Source organism: Hemitrygon akajei, chromosome 5 (genome assembly GCF_048418815.1).
Source record: "Hemitrygon akajei chromosome 5, sHemAka1.3, whole genome shotgun sequence".
Classification (NCBI taxonomy): Eukaryota; Metazoa; Chordata; class Chondrichthyes; order Myliobatiformes; family Dasyatidae; genus Hemitrygon; species Hemitrygon akajei.
This window is the reverse complement of record NC_133128.1, coordinates 175,331,148-175,348,850: the sequence shown is the minus strand read 5'-3', so window position 1 is coordinate 175,348,850 and position 17,703 is coordinate 175,331,148. Positions and strand designations below refer to the sequence as shown.

The window sequence follows — 17,703 nt, the reverse complement described above, 5'->3', positions numbered from 1 at the left end:
GACTTGTAGTCATTTTTATTTAAATAAGTGAATATACAGAGCAAATAATAATGAAAACAACAGTTAAATGGTATATTCTCAAAAGAGATGACTAAACAAATTTGATTACCATTATATAAAGTATGTAAGGTATCTGTTTCACAACACATTTATCAGACATTTTGAAGATGATACAAAGATTGGAGGTGTAGTGGACAGTGAGAAAGGTTTTCAAAGCTTGCAAAGAGATTTGGACCAGCTGGAAAATGGGCTAGAAAATGGCAGATGGAGTTTAATACAGACAAATGTGAGGTATTGCACTTCGGAAGGAAAAACCAAGGTAGAACATACAAGGTAAATGGTACGGCACTGAGGAGTGCAGTAGAACAGAGGGATTCTAAAAGTGATGTCACAGGTAGATAGGGTAGTAAAGAGAGCTTTTGGTACATTGGTCTTTATAAATCAAAGTATTGAGTATAAGAGCTGGAATGTTATGGTGAGGTTGTATAAGACATTGGTGAGGCCAAATTTGGAGTATTGTGTGCAGTTTTGGTCATCGAATTACAGGAAGGATATTAATAAGGTTGAAAGAGTGCAGAGAAGGTTTACAAGGATGTTGCTGGGACTTGAGAAACTGAGTTATAGAGAAAGGTTGAATAGGTTAGAACTTTATTCCCTGGAGTGTAGAAGAATGAGGGGAGATTTGATAGAGGTATATAAAATTATGATGGGTATAGATAGAGTGAATGCAAGTAGGCTTTTTCCACTGAGGCCAGGGGAGAAAAAACCAGAGGACATGGGTTAAGGGTGAAGAGGGAAAAGTTTAGAGGGAACATTGGGGGGGGGGCTTCTTCACTGAGAGTGGTGGGAGTGTGGGATGAGCTGCCAGATGAAGTGGTAAATGCGAGCTCACTTTTAACATTTAAAAAAAATGGTCCAGGTGCAGGTCAGTGGGACTAGGCAGAAAAATGGTTCAGCACAGCCAAGAAGGGCCAAAAGGCCTGTTTCTGTGTTGTAATGTTCTATGGTTCTAAGTGAAAAGTTAGATCAAAGTTTGGTTTTGCAACAAGTTAGTCTGTTCAAACCACACATACATACAAGGGAAAATGTCAATGTTATCAATGAAGGAAATGTAAAGCATAAATGTAAAAATGAAGATTTTTAATACTGATTATACTGAATTGTTGCTTAACAAAAAAGAAATGCATTGAAGTCAGTATTTTGCCTTCGGTTCCAGGAAAATAATCCTAAGCCAACTGTAAACCATTTTAGTTATTTTTGTTCACTTAGGCACTATTGAATGCATAACACTTAAAAATTATTAAAAACCTAAAACAGCAATAGAGCAAATTACAATTCATTTCATTTCTTAGAATGTTGCTCTTTGGCCCACATCTTCAAGATTGACTTGTCTCAGTCTTGGCGAGTTCTCTCCAACATTGTCCATACTGATTTCAGCTGAAATACTTGTTTTGTTTAAGGTGGATGCTTCGTCAATACTCATGCTTCCTTTTATCTGTTCCGGAGGGCGTTTCCATTCAGGTCGTGTGGCAATCCAGAAGATGTATCCTCCAAAGACTAAAATCAGAATTCCAAGAGCATTGACAAGTATAGCCTCAGGAGGTGACTGAGCATACGAGAGTGTGACATTACTTCCTGGGCGCCTGGAAAAAAAATGTATGAAATACTGTATGATAATAGAAAATCTCCTTTTAGATGAATATATTTGTGTTTGTATTCAAAAAAAATTTGAATATTCATTAGCAACAGTCCAAATTTAGAAGTCCAATTGAGGAGTCAGGGTCAAGTCAGACGTTTTCAAGTTCATAACCTCAATCAAGCAGTTTTTAAAATCAGGGTACTTTTCCTGCTGCATCAACAAATAACAAGCAATCGTGAGGGTCAGCTTTATCCCTGGTGTTAAGGGTAGCGGGAGTATTAAAATGTGATTTCAATTAACACTTTTAAATCAGCTTCCCTTTTAACAGATTACAGTAGCTTTCCAAAGCGAAATACAAAATTCTGAAACAAACATTGTAAATGATTTAATATATATAATTAATATATATATATATACACACACACACACACACACACATATGAAATGTGTGTGTGTAAATGTGATATACCTTCACACAAAAAAAACGGGATTTTCTGGAAGTCAAAATGTGAATAAGGATAGGCTGCATCAATGGTCAAATATCAGAGTGTATCTACCCTCTTATGTTTCCACCCCAAGACCAACAAAAAGTTTTTTAAAAAGTCTATTTTATTTTTAAGTTTCCTACCTAGAATTAAAAACAACAGATAATTTGCACAAGCAGAGAAGAAGTTTGTCTTCTGGGCACATTTGTTTTTTTTAAATAATAGTAAATTGCTTGCTGATTCCAGTCTAGTTTTACCTTTGTTTTGAGATCAGTATATTTTATTACAATTGCTAAAGTTGAAATGTATTTGGAATAAACAATGTTTTATAAAAATAATATGAATTATATTTGCAGTTCTTAAAGTATTTTTAACAAAATTGAAAAATTATCCACTGATCCCAGTTGAATCATGCTTGGAAGGAATGTGGTTTGAAGAAATTGGGTATTTAACCTCTGTGTCCAATTTAATCAAGTGGCTGGATGCTGAATAGATAATAGAAGTTTCATACTAAAGAAGACCATACATGTATGATGTAGGTTCTCTGTTTTGTTACTATATTTTACCATTTCAGATAGGATAAGCAGAAACCCCAATATTGCTAAATAACATTTAGAAATAAAGGAAAATAGATGGTGATGAATTTGCTTTAAGATACTTACTACAAATTCTTTAACTTTTTTTGTTAAAATTTACTCTGAAATGATTTATCCATGAATAAAGGATGAGATGAAAATCTGGAATATGAGCATATTGTATACTCTAGATCAAATAGTGCAGTAAATCTTCATACTGTACAAATACAGTATAGTGATGATTATTTCAGATAATTATAATATTTTATACTTACAGAGTGAAAATAAGTTTTTCAGTTATTCCTGTTTCAGCCGCAATAATTGCCATTCCAAAGATGAAGAGACCAGCGAACACATGGATTGACATGTAAAATGCCTTGATATACATGGGAGTGAATGGCAGCAAAAAAATGCACAACCCTAATACTATCTGCAAGGTAAAAAGATAGTTTACTATCATATAAGAATCTTCTCAATAATTCCATAGTCATCAGATGATTAATGGCAAACAGGCAACTTCAAGAAATAAAACTTACAGCAGTTCTTTATAAATATAGAAACATAGAAAACCTATAGCACAATACAGGCTCTTCAGCCCACAATGCAGTGCCAAACATGTACTTTAGAAATTACCTTGGGTTACCTATAGCCCTCTATTTTTCTAAGCTTCATGTAGCTATCCAGGAGTCTCTTAAAAGACCCTGTTGTATCTGCCTCCACCACCGTCGGCAGCAGCCTATTCCACGCATTCACCACTCTGCGTTTTTTTTTTAATTACCCGACACCACCTCTGTACCTTAAAACTGTGCCCTCTCGTGTTGGCCATTTTGGCCCTGGGAAAAAGCCTCTGATCATCCACACGATCAATCCTTATCATCTTTTACACCTCTGTCAGGTCACCTCCCATCCTCAGTTGCTCCAAGGAGAAAAGGCCAAGTTCACTCAACCTATTCTCATAAGGCATGCTCCCCAATCCAAGCAACATCCTTGCAAATCTCCTCTGCACATCCTTCCTTTCGTGAGATGACTAGAACTGAGCACAGTAGTCCAGGTGGGGTCTGACCAGGGCCCAATATAGCTGCAACATTACCTCTTTGCTCTTGAACTCAGTCCCACAGTTGATGAAGGCCAATGCATCGTATGCCTTCTTAACCACACAGTCAACCTGTGTAGCTGCTTTGAGTGTCCTATGGACTCGGACCCCAAGATTCCTCTGATCCTCCACGCTGCCAAGAGTCTAACCATTAATACTATATTCTGCCATCATATTTGACCTACCAAAATGAACTGTGTCACACTTATCTGGGTTGAACTCCATCTGCCACTTCTCAGCCCAGTTTTTCATTCTAACAATGTCCCACTATAACCTCTGATGGCGCTCCACACTATCCACAACACCCCCAACCTTTGTTAATTTAGCAAATTAGCAAATTTACTAACCCATCCCTCCACTTCCTCATCCAGGTCATTTATAAAAATCATGAAGAGAAGGTGTCCCAGAACAGATCCCTCAGGCATAATTCTGGATCCACAAAGCAAGGTTCTCTTGGATCCCATGCCTCCTTAATTTCTCAATAAGCCTTGCATGTGGTACCTTATCAAATGCCTTGCTGAATCCATATACACTACATCTAGTGCTCTACCTTCATCAATGTGTTTAGTCACGTCCTCAAAAAATTCAGTCAAGCTCGTAAGGCACGACCTGCCCTTGACAAAGGAATTGCTGACTATTCCTAATTATATTATACCTGTCCAGATGTTCATAAATCCTGCCTCTCAGGATCTTCTCCATCTTACCAACCACTGAAGTAAGACTCACTGGTGTATAATTTCCTGGGCTATCTCTACTCCCTTTCTTGAATAAGGGAACAACATGCGCAACCCTCCAATCCTCCGGAACCTCTCCCGTCCCCACTGATGATGCAAAGATCCTTGCCAGAGGCTGAGCAGTCTCCTCCCTCGCCTCCCACAATAGCCTGGGGCACATCTCGTTCAGTCCCGGTGACTTATCCAAGATCAAGTACAGCCTCTCCTCTTATAGGCTTATCTACATAGTGTGTCAGGAAACCTTATTTAAACCCCTCACTCTAGGGAGATGCCAAACAATATTGGGGAAGTTAAAATCTCCCATTACAAAAAACCCTGTTGTTATTGCACCATTCCAGAATCTGTATCCCTATCTGCTCCTTGATGTCCCTGTTACTATTGGGTGTACTATATAAAAAAAACACCCAGTAGTGTTATTAACCCCTTCCTGTTTCTAACTTCCACCCACAGAGACTCAGTAGACAACCTCTCCATGACTTCCTCCTTTTCTGCAGCCGTGACACTATCTCTGATCAACAGTGCCATGCCCCCACCTCTTTTGCCTCCCTCCCTGTCCTTTCTGAAGCATCTAAGGCCTGGCACTCAAAGTAACCATTCCTGTCCCTTAGCCATCTAATTCTCTGTAATGGCCACAACATCATAGCTCCAAGTACTGATCCACGCTGTAAGCTCATCTGCTTTGTTCATGATGCTTCTTGCATTAAAATAGACACATCTCAAACCATCAGTCCGAGCGTGTCCCTTCTCTATCACCTGCCTATCCTCCCTCTTGCACTGTCTCCAAGCTTTCTCTATTTGTGAGCCATCCGCCCCTTCATCTCTTCAGTTCGGTTCCCACACCCCCCCCCCCCCAGTAAACTTTCTCCAATAGCCTTAGCAAACCTCCCTGCCAGGATATTGGTCCCCCTCGGATTCAAGTGCAACCTGTCCTTTTTGTACAGGTCATGCCTGCCCCAAAAGAGGTCCCAATAATCCTGAAATCTGAATCCTTGCCCCCTGCTCCAATCCCTCAGCCACACATTTATCCTCCACCTCACTCTATTCCTGTACTCATTGTTGCATGGCACAGGCAGTAATCCTGAGATTACCATCTTTGCGGTCCTGCTTCTCAACTTCTTTCCTAACTCTCTGTAGTCTGTTTTTGGGACCTCCTCCCTTTTTCTACCCATGTCATTGGTACCAATATGTAATAAGACCTCTGGCTGTTCTCCCTTCCACTTCAGAATATTGTGGACATGATCAGAAACATCTCAGACCCTGGCACCTGGGAGGCAAGCTACCATCTGTGTTTCTTTCCTGCATCCACAAAATAAGTGAAATGTGTTAAAGGACCAAACAGAAATTGAGTCACAGTTTTCATAATTTTGAAGTTATTCTTTTATCTAGAGAATACCAAAAATAGATCAGTTCGATTTGAAAATAAATCCCACTTAACTATTTGCAGATTTAATGAGATTTTCTGTATCATCCACCATCTGGTCCCACCTCCACACAATCAAATTTGACTAAAAGCAATGCGGACAGGCAATAATGTGAAGTTCAAAGAATGTAGTCGAAAACAGTGGCAGAAAGGTGTTTGTTGTTGGTTATTGTTCAGAAACTTAAAACTTAACTTTCTTGTATATCTTGAGGGATTGCATGCGACAGAATGGGGGGGAGAGATAGATTTACAGGTAGCCATCTGCTTTGGAACAGGACACAACGGTTCGTGAACATGGGGTCATAAAGAAAAGACAGTGAATGCATCCTTAGCTACAGATAGCAATGATATAAAGGACAAGGAGAGACATGGCCACAGTCTTGAAAATAGCTTACATTGGCTATGGATTTATAAGTGAGTTGTAGGTGAGCTTGTGTTGGTTTCAAGGAATCTAAAGTAGAAAGATTGCTTTAAGACAAAGCATTCTAGGGTTTCTTTGCATTGGTAGTGGTGACTGGATCTGATGTTAGAGAAAGCAGTACTTGATGCAGACAGTTTTATACCACCACAGAGTATGAGCAGGTATTAGGTATACCAGTTCTAAAAGAAGAACTATTGGGAACATTTGATTTCAGGGAGATAATTTGTTAAACTTTAGGGGAAACTGGAAACATAGAACATAGAAAGTTACAGTACATTACAGGCCCTTCGGCCCACAATGTTGTGCCGACCATGTAACCTACACTAGAAACTGCCTAGAATTTCCCTAGCGTATAGACCACTATTTTTCTGAGCTCCATACACCTATATTAGAGGCTCTTAAAAGACCATATTATATCCGCTTCTACCACCGCCGCCAGCAGTGCATTCCACACGCCACCACTCTCTGTGAGGCCGCACCTGGAGTATTGTGTGCAGTTCTGGTCTGCATACTTGCATAAGGATATACTGGCTTTGGAGGCAGTGCAGAGGAGGTTCACCAGGTTGATTCCAGGGATGAAGGGGTTAACCTATGAGGAGAGATTGAGTCACCTGGGAGTTCAGAAAATGAGAGGGGATCTTATAGAAACATACAAAATTTTCAAAGGGATAAATAAAATAGAAGTAGGTGACTTTGCCTCAAGATTCAGGGGAGAAGATTTAGGACGGAGATGAGGAGAAACTGTTTTTCACAGAGAGTGGTGAATCTGTGGAATTCTCTGCCCAGGGAAGCAGTTGAGGCTTCCTCACTAAATATATTTAAGAAACAGTTAGATAGGTTCTTCCACAGTAAGGGAATTAAGGGTTATGGGGAAAAGACAGATAGATGAAGCTGAGTTTACGGACAGATCAGCCATGATCTTATTGAATGGTGGGGCAGGCTCGATGGGTCAGATGGCCTACTCCTGCTCCTATTTCTTATGCTCTAAAACCTTAACCCTGACATCCCCTCAGTATCTATTTCCAAGCACCTTAAAACTGTGTCCTCTTGTGTTAGCCATTTCAGCCCTGGGGAAAAAGCAGCTGGCTATCTACACAATCATGCCCCTCATCATCTATCAGGTCACCTCTCATCTTATGTCGCTCCAAGGAGAAAAGGCTAAGTTCACTCAACCTATTCTCACAAGGTATGCCCTCCAATCCAGGCATCATCCTTGTAAATCTCCTCTGCACTCTCTCTACAGTATCCATATCCTTCCTGTAGTGAGGTGACCAGAACTGAACACAGTACTCCATGTGCAGTCTGACCAAGGTCTTATATAGCCATAACATTACCTCACGGCTCTTGAACTCAGTCCCATGGTTGATGAAGGCCAACACACCACACACCTTAACAACACTGTCAACCTGCACAGCAGCTTTGAGTGTCCTATCAACACAGACCCCAAGATCTGATTCTCCACACTGCTGGTCTTGCCATTTATATTATTATCCTGTCTTCAAATTGAATGTACCAAAATGAACCACTTCACACTTAATCTGGGGTGAAGTCTATCTGCCACTTTTCAGCTCAGTTCTGCACCCTATCGAAGTCCCGCTGTAACCTCTGACAACCCTCCAGACTATTCACAACACCACTAACCATTGTGTCATCAGCAAACTTACTAACCCACCCTTCTACTTCTTCAGCCAGGTCATTTAAAAAATCACAAAGTGGAGGGGTCCCAGAACAGATCCCTGTGGAACACCACTGGTCATCGGCCTCCATTCAGAAAATGAACCATCTACAAACACTCTTTGCCTTCTGTGGGTAAGCTAATTCTGCATCAACAAAGCAAGGTTGTAGATGGGTTATGTTAGTTGTAGACAGGTCATATTCTGCATGGAGGTCGGTGACTTACAAGGATGTTGCCTGGATTGGTGAGCATGCCTTATGAGAATAGGTTGAATGAACTCGGCCTTTTCTCCTTGGAGCGACGGAGGATGAGAGGTGACTTGATAGAGGTGTATAAGATGATGAGAGGCACTCACCATGTGGACAGTCAGAAGCTATTTCCCAGGGCTGAAATGGCTAACACAAGAGGACACAGTTTTAAGTGGTTGGAAGTAGGTACAGAGGAGATGTCAGGGGTAATATTTTTTCTAAAACACAAAGTGGTGAGTGCATGGAATGGGCTGCCAGTGACAGTGGTGGAGGCGGATACAATAGGGTCTTTTAAGAGGCTCCTGGATAGGTGCATGGAGCTTAGGAAAATAGAGGGCTAAGGGTAACCCGAGGTAAATTCTAAAGTACATGTTCAGCTCAGCATTTTGGGCCAAAGGGCCTGTATTGTGCTGTGGGCTTTCTATATTTCTATGTTTCTAAGGTCTCCTTGGATCCCATGCCTCCTTACTTTCTGAAGGAGCCTTGCATGGGGAACCTTATCCTTATCCTTATGCCTTACTGAAAGGGGCAGGTTAAGGAAACAACAATAGTTTTGATTTCGAGGGGAGAAGTTCATGAAATCCTTTCACTGCATGTCACATCTCCGCAGAAAAATATTGGGAATATTCTGACACACCTGATGGCACAGAAGATCTTAGAGCATAGACATAAAAGGTATGACTATCGTTGTGGTGTCAAGAAGGGAGCATGTTGATAATGGTAGATACAGTGGACAGGCTCCAAGCAGCACAATTTAAAATATCAAGATGCTTAAGAGTTGAAGGATAGAATGGATAGTGCAAAATAATGTAATATGTCATGGAATAGCAAGTTGAAATGGTCTTTTAAAAAAAAGTATTTCTATATAAGGGCCATGCACATAAAACAAAGAAAGGGATATAGGATTATTTTAAATGTTCTTGGGGCTCCATCAAGAGAAGGATACAAAAGCCACGAGATTCACTACTTTGAATCTGAATGGGACTGTAGAGGGAGAAGGGCAATGTTGTTTTAATGAATTTATTTTGAATCAGATATTGAAATAATTGGCTGCACTGGAAAGGTTTTATGAGGATGGATAATGAAATGTTTGTTCTTACGGAAAAGTTGGTAACGAGTGGCATTGATTCAGCTCGCTCACTGAAAGGAACGACAGGAAAGCCTTGTACCTTGTGAATATTTACACACATGAAGTACCAAAATGTGCAGAGTCAAGTAAAATAAAATGAGAGAGAAGTGATCTCAACCTATACAGTTAAATCAGGTACAATGAATTACCAGTGGTAAATAATGCAACAGGTATTCTATTTCCTACACTTTCTTCATGCCTTCTTCCCTGCCACCTCAGAATTACAAGGATTCCTTTTCTTCACTTATGTCATTCAACACACACTGCCTGTTCCAACCACTCAAAAGTACCAGATGTTTAGTCGCAATAATGTTGATCTCTTTCAAAATCAGCTTCCTCCATCCTTTCAGACAGTGAATTCCAGAACATGACTACTCTGCATGAAAATAACTATATTCAATCTCTGGTTTCTTTCCTGACTATCTTTAACCTATTTCCGGAAAGTATTTCTTTTCATTAACTTTCCCAAAATTCTTTTTAACTTCAGTGTCCTTATTAAGAATATAGAAATGGAGCTGCCATTCAGTCAAACTTGTATGAGACATTTTCACATTTCTACAATAATTGGTGTGAAAGGTATTGCTTCTCTGACATTTCTTGGTTCAATTTTTAACATTATATCCCTTGCTCTTGTTTCTTATAAAAACCAACCTACCTTAAACAGGTCCCAATTAAATCACCTCTCAACACTAGGGACAAAATCCAGATGTGGTCTAATCAGATCTTAGTGGATAATCTCTGCATTAAGAACAATCTTTTTTTCCATGATCATTCTACCTATCAGAAATCCCTCATATATAATCTCTCTAATACCCTTTCTGAAGTTTTATCTTCATTCCAAATGAAAGGCATTTTAATTTGGCACAACATTGCAACATATACCTGAATAATGTCTCAATCACTCCCATATCCAGGGAAGATTGATATATTGTACCTCCTGCTATTTCCATCATTACTTCCATCACCATTTTAGGATATCACCCATCCAAACAGGAAGATCTTACAATTTTTTTTAATCATCTGCTCAAATTCTATAGCTACACACCACAAATTTCCAGATCACTGAATCTTTCATTGTAACATTGGCAGTATCTCAGTCATGCCCAGTGCCTCCACAAGATTATTTATTTTTCTGTCTTGTCATCTTAAAGCCACATTTAACAATTGCAAAGATTTGACACAAATATTTCTCTTTGACGAGAATCAGAACAAGTACGTTATCAATTTAAAATATTCACTGAAATGGAGGAATTGCTAGAATGAAAGGTATAAAGGGTTACTGAAGTCTAGAAAGTTTTGTCATATGGGAAACTTGAGATGAAAACTGCTCAGTTTTAAGAGAAAAAAGTTCCATAAATATTTGAAACTGCAAGGTGCTTCAGGTGTGTGAGGAGGGAGTGTGGCCTTTGTAATAAGGCAGTGCTCAGAGATGACATGTTTGGGGCATTATCCAGTGAGGTAATATGGTAGAACTTAAAAATAAGAAGGGAGTGGTCACATTGGTGGGGCTGCATTATGGACCCCAATAAACAGTGGAAACTGAGCAGGTGTGTAGTGAAATTGTTCATAGTTGTAAGAATAATTGTTGTACCATTGAGGAATTTTAATTTCCCTGGTATTGATTAGGCCAACCAAAATGCTAAGGCTCTGGACAAGGTAGAATTTGTGAAATAAGTTCAGGAATATTTCCTGAGTAAATATATAAAGTGTCCTACTCACAACACTGAATCTCTGAGGAACTGAGGCAGGGCAAGTAACTGAAGTGGCAGCCAGTGAGCACTTTAGCTCCAGTGACCATAATTCTGTTAGTTTTACGATAGTGATGGAAAAGGAAAGGTCAGGTCCACAGGGTAAGATTCTAAACCAGAGCAGAGCAAATTCTGGGGGAATTAGGATGTAGCAGAGCTCACTCAGTAAACAGTGTCAGAGTAGGGGGGAGTCTGCATGGGAAATCATATTTATAAAGCCTTTAGAGTTTTCTGAAGTAACCACAAGAGTACAGGAATTAGTCATGAATGCTGTCTATTTGGACTTTAGCAAGGTCTTTGACAAGATCCTGCATGGTAACCTAGTCTGGAAGCTTAGGTCTCATGGAATGCAGGGAGATCTAGTGAGGTAGATTCAAAACTGGCTCGGATGTAGGAAGCAGAGAGTGGTGGTACCTCTTCAGAATGGACTTTGGTGATTAGTGGTGTACTGTAGGGGTCAATGTTGGGATCCTTGTTATTCATTATTTATATAAATGACTTGGATGCAAATGCACAAGGCTTGATCAGTCAGTTTGCAGATTACACAATATTAGTAGTGTTACGTACCCCGTAACTGGGTGTCTGACCAGCAGAGAAAGAAGAATCCATTGGAGTCTGATGGTACCAAACTAAAGGTGTTTATTAGTAAACTACACAATACAATATCAAAAATGCAAATATACATATAAAAAAAGTTAGCAATAATAAACGTAAAAATATAGGAATAATAATAATCAATAATAAACAAGCTCTATCGATGTCTAGGGGTAAATGAATTGTCATAGGAAAATATAGAGTTCAGTTCATAAATGCTGAAGTAGTTATGGTTGTTGTATTGAAATCGTTGGAGAGAGAGAGAGCGAGCGAGAGGTAACAGCTACAGCAGCCAAACCTTCCTTTGCTTTCTTAATCCGTCGTACCGTTGTGGTCATTCAGTTATGACCCCTCTGGTCTTCAGCTAGACCGTTCTTCTGTGGTGGACTCGTCACTCGGGCATGAGTGGACACACACACACGTCCCCACCGGCCCTGCTGTAACACTGTGAGCTTTACTGACCAATCTCCTGGTTCGGTCTCCGAAGCCCCCACCTTTCTGTGGGTTCCCAACACTCAGTCAGTGTCCACTGGTGTGTCCAAAGGGTGTCTCTCCAGACCCGTCTTTAATCCCCACTCACGGGGTCTCAGCTATCCATCAACTCTGAATGACCGTGTCCATCAAATCAGGCCACTCCTGCTATTTCTTGAGGAATGTTAACGAGCAAAGTACAGTCCTTGTAGTGGAGGGTCAATAATTCAGGAAGAGTCATAATACAGTAAATCAACAGTCTCTCGCTCCCTCTTATCTGTAGCAAATGTTCTTGTCTGGGCTTTATCTCTCTCTCTCATGAGTAGCATAACAACAGCAATAGTTCGTAGTTCTCAGGAGGGGGGTTGGGAATGGTTAACTCTGCACCCCATTGTCCATCAAGTCTGTTCATCACTCATAACAGTAGGTATTGTTGATAGTTCAGAAGGTTATTGTATATTACAAGGGGGATCTTCGACAATGAGGGAAGTGAGCTGAGAGTGGCAAATGGATTTCAAATCAGGTAAATGTAAGGGGATGCATTTTGGAAAGTCAAACCAGTGTAACACTGATATGATGAATATCAGGTCACTAGGGAGTGTAATGACAAAGGAACATAAGAGTACTAGTGCATAATTTGTTAGCAGAGGCATTGCAGGTAAACACAGTGGTGAAAAATGTGTTGAAAATGCTGGCTTATATCAATCCTGGCACATCAGAATCAGAATTGGGTTGTTATCACTGGTATGTGTCATGAAATTTGTTAACTTTGCAGCAGCCGTTCAATGCAATACATGATAATATAGAAATAAATAAATTGCAGTAAATAAATATAATGAATAATTAAAAATTGTGCGAAAACAGAAATAATATATTAAAAAATGATGAGGTAGTTTTTATGGGTTCAATGTCCTTTTAGGAATCGTATGGCAGAGGGGACGAAGCTGTTCCTGAATCATTGAGTGTGTGGCTACAGGCTTCTGTACCTCCTTCCTGATGGTAACAGTGAGACAAGGGCATGTCCTGGATGATGTGGGTCCTTAATAATGGACGTCGCCTTTCTGAGGCACCACTCCTGGAAGATGTCTTGGATACCACAAAGGCTAGTACCCAAGATAGAGCTGACTACTTTTACAACTTTCTGTAGCTCCTTTTGGTCCTGTGCAGTAGCCCACCACCACCCACCCCCATACCATTCAGTGATGCAACTTGTCAGAATGCTCTCCACAGGACATCTATAGAAATCTGAGTGTTTTAGTTGACATACCAAATTTCTTCAAACTCCTAATGAAATAAAGTCTCTGTCTTGCCTTCTTCATAGCTGCGTCGATATGTTGGGACTAGGTTAGATACTCATAGATCTTGACCTCCAGAAACTTAAAATTGCTCACTCTCTCTACTTTTGATCCTTCTATGAGGATTCATTCCTGTTCCCTCATCTTACCCTTCCTGAAAATCAGCTCTTTCGTCTTACTGACATTCAGTGCAAGTTTGATGCTGCAACATCACTCAACTAGGTGGTATATCTCACTCCTGTATGTCCTCTCATCTCCATCGGAGATTCTACCAACAATGGTTGTATCATCAGCAAATTTATAGATGGTATTTGAGCTATGCCTAGTCACAGTGTCATATCAATAGAGGGAGTAGAGCAGTGGATTAAGCACACACCCCTGAGGTGGGCCATTGTTGATAGTCAGTGAAGAGGAGATTTTAATCACCAATCCACACAGATTGTGGTCGTCTGGTTAGGAAGTCATGGATCCAATTGCAGAGAGAGGTACAGAGGCCCAGGTTCTGGAGCTTACGATCAGGACTGTGGGAATGATAGTGTTAAATGTTGAGCTAAAGTCATCGAACAACATCCTGACATAGGTGTTTGTATTGTCCGGGTGATCTATGGCTGTGTGAAGAGCCACTGAGATTGTGTCTGCCCTAGATCTATTGAGGTGATCAATAGGTTCAATCAGTTTCAATAGGTACATTTAATGTCAGAGAAATGTATACAATATACATCCTGGAAATCATCTTCTTCGCAAACATCCACAAAAACAGAGGAATGCCCCAAAGAATGAATGACAGTTAAACATTAGAACCCCAGAGCCCCCCCAGCACCCCCTCCCATGTACAAGCAGCAGCAAAGCAATGACCCCCCTCCCCCAGCATGAAAGCATCTGCACCCCCACCAAGCACTGAAGTATACAGCAAAGCATCAATAAAGACACAGACTTGAAGTACCCCAAAGACTACTCGTTCACCCGGTATTCAACATACCACAGGCTCGCTCTCTCCCTCCCTAATAAGGGAAAAACAGGTGTCCCCTTTTCACAGCAAGAGGGGAGACATAACAAACAACTCGCTGATTTACGATGTCAAAATTCTGTTGCTTCGCTTTTTCTGAGCTCTGCACCCAGAGTCAGCCCCAGAAAGGCATATGTAGGCCTATAAGGTATCATATAGTATACATGAGTATAGGAGTTAGGATATTATGGCGCAGTTATATACATTGTTGATGGGGCCACACTGGAAGTACTGTGTTTATATACTTTGGGTTACCCTTTGAAAGGAAGAAAGTGGTTAAACTGGAAAGAATGCAAGAAAGATTTAAGAGGATGTTTCCAAGACTAGAGGGCCTGAGCTGTAGGGATAAGTTGGTGAGGCTGGTTGTTATTCTTTGAAAACAAAGGAAAAGGAAGGACTACTTTAGCGAAATGTTTAGAATTATCAGAGGCATAGATAAGATGGATGGTAAGAGTCTTTTCCCCAGAATTGGGGAGTACAGAACTGGGTGCATAGATTTAGGGCGAGAGGGGAAAGATTTAAAGGGGACCTGAAGGGCAACTCTTTTCATACGGAAGTTGGTGAGTATGTGGAAAGGGAAGTGTTAAGTCCAGCACAATAGTATCATGTAGGAAGCACCTGGGTAGTTACAGGGAGAAGCCAGGCTTAGCCAGATGTGGTGTGAATGCAGGAAGTGGATCAGCATGGACTATACCCGTGCTGTATCACTCTCTGACTTAGTTATGGACAGTTATAGAATTAGTTATAGTTCGATCATGCAATGAACACCAATGGGCCTCCTATACTAACAAGCCCCGCGGTTCTAATACAAAGTTAACTTGTTCATCACTTCGCTTTTTTACTCAATGTTAATTTGTGCTGTTGCTTCAATTCGGTGTAGTTTCATTTGGACTTTTGTATTTGGATTGAAAAAATCACTTACTTGCAAAGCATACATGATAACTGCAGCCAGTCCAATCCAGCTGTGTAAGCTGTACATATTTGGAATCTTCTTGGAGTTGTGGAAGTCAAAAACGGCCACGAGTGAAATGATCATAAGTATAAAGGTTGCAACACTGAGGCCGGCATGAATGATCTTCATTCGGAGTTTACTAAAGTTCCATGTCCAGGGCAGTCTATAAATGATCAGCGCTGAAAGAAATTAAATGATTCTTACTGCAGGAAGTAAATCTACAGATACATAAAATCCCCAATATCACAGACCAATGCAAAAACTTTGTATTAATAATTTAATTTGATTAAAAATGTGAGAATGGCAAGATTGTTTTCGGCTACCTCCGACAATTGGAATGGATAACAAGAGCTAACATCTGGGGATAAACCTCTCTTACATCACACGATTATACTGACAATATATATTAGTCAAAGCACACAATCCAAAAGAAAAAAAGATTCTTGTTTGGTACATTTCGCTAAATAAAGCACAAAGTTAAAGGGAGTAGAGACGCCCTGCACACGTTCATCCGGTTTTGTCGATTTTCGCCTATCTTACAGTGTTTCTTAAATGTGTAAATCAAGATGTAAACAATTTTAAAATCATTAGAAACAAGAGGAAAATCTGCAGATGCTGGAATCAGTAGAGCATGTTTATGTGCAGCAAATACTTAATTTCTGTCCGCATATCTTTGCCCATGGAACGAACCCATAAATTGGCTATACTCCCGAGTTTTAAACTTGATATTACGAATTTATTAGCGTTTTAAACGAAGGAGATCGGCAAGCAAAATCCCAGCTGAGGTAAAATAGGTAAAAATAGTTATCTCACACAGTGTTAATGTTCGGCGGGCCTAAAGTTCGTACTTCAGGATTAATGCGGGCAGTGAATAGTTATCATTCGGCAGAATATCGATCCAACGCCGTGACCCACGTTACAACGTTCCACCCGCTACTCGTGTTTCTTTTTGTTGGCAAGTATGTTTTAAAAGTACGATTTAGACATCATTCCCCAATCCAAACCCATCCTTTCCCATCACCCCCCCCCCCCCCAATCTATCCACCAACATACCGAATCCGTTGATGAAGATGAATCCTACAGTGCTGAGCACCGGGTGCCAGTTAAATTCAAGCAGTCCCGAATCCCACGCCAGACCCCCTCTCCAAACAATCACCCAGGTCAAAACAGTGGCAATCGAGAGAATTCCCAGCAAAAGGGCGGCGAAGAGCAACGCCACAAACTGCCGGAATTTTTCCATTTCTTCAAGGCTGTGCATTCGCAGACTGAGGGAGACGCAGCGGGGGCAGTGGTCCGTGGCGTGAATGGCACTCTCACCACACCAGTGTCCTAATCTTCCGGCCACCGGTGGTGAATTATATAAGCAGGATTTTGGATGGGAGCAGAGCCTTGAATGCGTTGCAAGTAACTAATCTGTTGCGTAAATTGAATGTTTTGTTTCTTCAGGAAGACCAACTCTCTTATAACCGAGGCTTACTAGGTCAGATTTCTGTTAAAGGAAACTTTTAATAGCAGCGCGCATGCGCGAGCTAATCACGCCAAACATCTGGAAGTTGGCAAGTTTACACACTTGAAGCAGAATCAAATTAGTAAATAATATGACTGACAAAGAGTCTATTGTATCTTCTCAACTGTCAATAAGGAATTTATATAAACTTAATAGTTGTTTTATCGTCGGGTATGAGATTTCAAACTGTCTTGAAGCCATTTCCGAGAATGGCTCCAGCTGCAGTTTGTTTTGAGCGATGGTGTCAACACCGTGACTCAGCAGCTGCGGGGAGCAGGCTGGCATAAAATCAAGGAAAAGAAATATAACTTCTGCACGTGATTGGATTAAAAAGTCACACGCGAGTTTTGCTTCATTGGTACAACTTTTTTTTAAAAACTCGTTTCATAACTTGACACATTTGCATAATAGTCCTGCGGATAATCATTGTACTTCCAAAATAGTCATAGAGTTCTGCGGCACAGAAAGAGGCTCTTCGGTCCAACAAGTGAATGCTAACCACTTTTACTAATCCCAGTTGCCTGCATTAATCTGTATCCTTCTAGATTTTGCTCAGTCAAATACCTGTCTAGATGCCTCTCGTGTTCTTACTGCTTCTCCCAGCTTCTTGTCTGCTCATTCCATGATATCATTGTGTGAAAAAATTTCCCTTCACTCCCCTTTAAACTTCCTCCCTCTCTTAAACACTCTGCCCTACCTATTGTCTCTCAT

The 17,703-nt window shown here is 40.5% G+C and overlaps 1 protein-coding gene across 1 annotated transcript; it reads right to left on the bottom strand.

Annotated features, from left to right (window-relative positions):
• On the bottom strand, positions 1-17,010 carry cybrd1 (cytochrome b reductase 1). Its single transcript, XM_073047299.1, has 4 exons — positions 16,539-17,010; positions 15,456-15,664; positions 2,975-3,129; positions 1-1,643 (listed from the first exon to the last, which is right to left on the bottom strand). The coding sequence occupies exons 1-4, from the start codon at positions 16,741-16,743 to the stop codon at positions 1,349-1,351; spliced, it is 864 nt and encodes a 287-aa protein (XP_072903400.1). The 5' UTR covers positions 16,744-17,010; the 3' UTR covers positions 1-1,348.
• Between the last annotated feature and the right edge of the window lie 693 nt (positions 17,011-17,703).

Excerpts from the sequence above, each read along its gene's own strand:
- cybrd1 (XM_073047299.1), bottom strand. The coding sequence starts at position 16,743 with ATGCACAGCCTTGAAGAAATGGAAAAATTCCGGCAGTTTGTGGCGTTG. Across the intron at positions 15,665-16,538 it reads CATCTTCATCAACGGATTCG|CGCTGATCATTTATAGACTG; the intron begins GTATGTTGGTGG and ends AATTTCTTTCAG. Across the intron at positions 1,644-2,974 it reads GAAAAACTTATTTTCACTCT|GCGCCCAGGAAGTAATGTCA; the intron begins GTAAGTATAAAA and ends TTTTTTTTCCAG.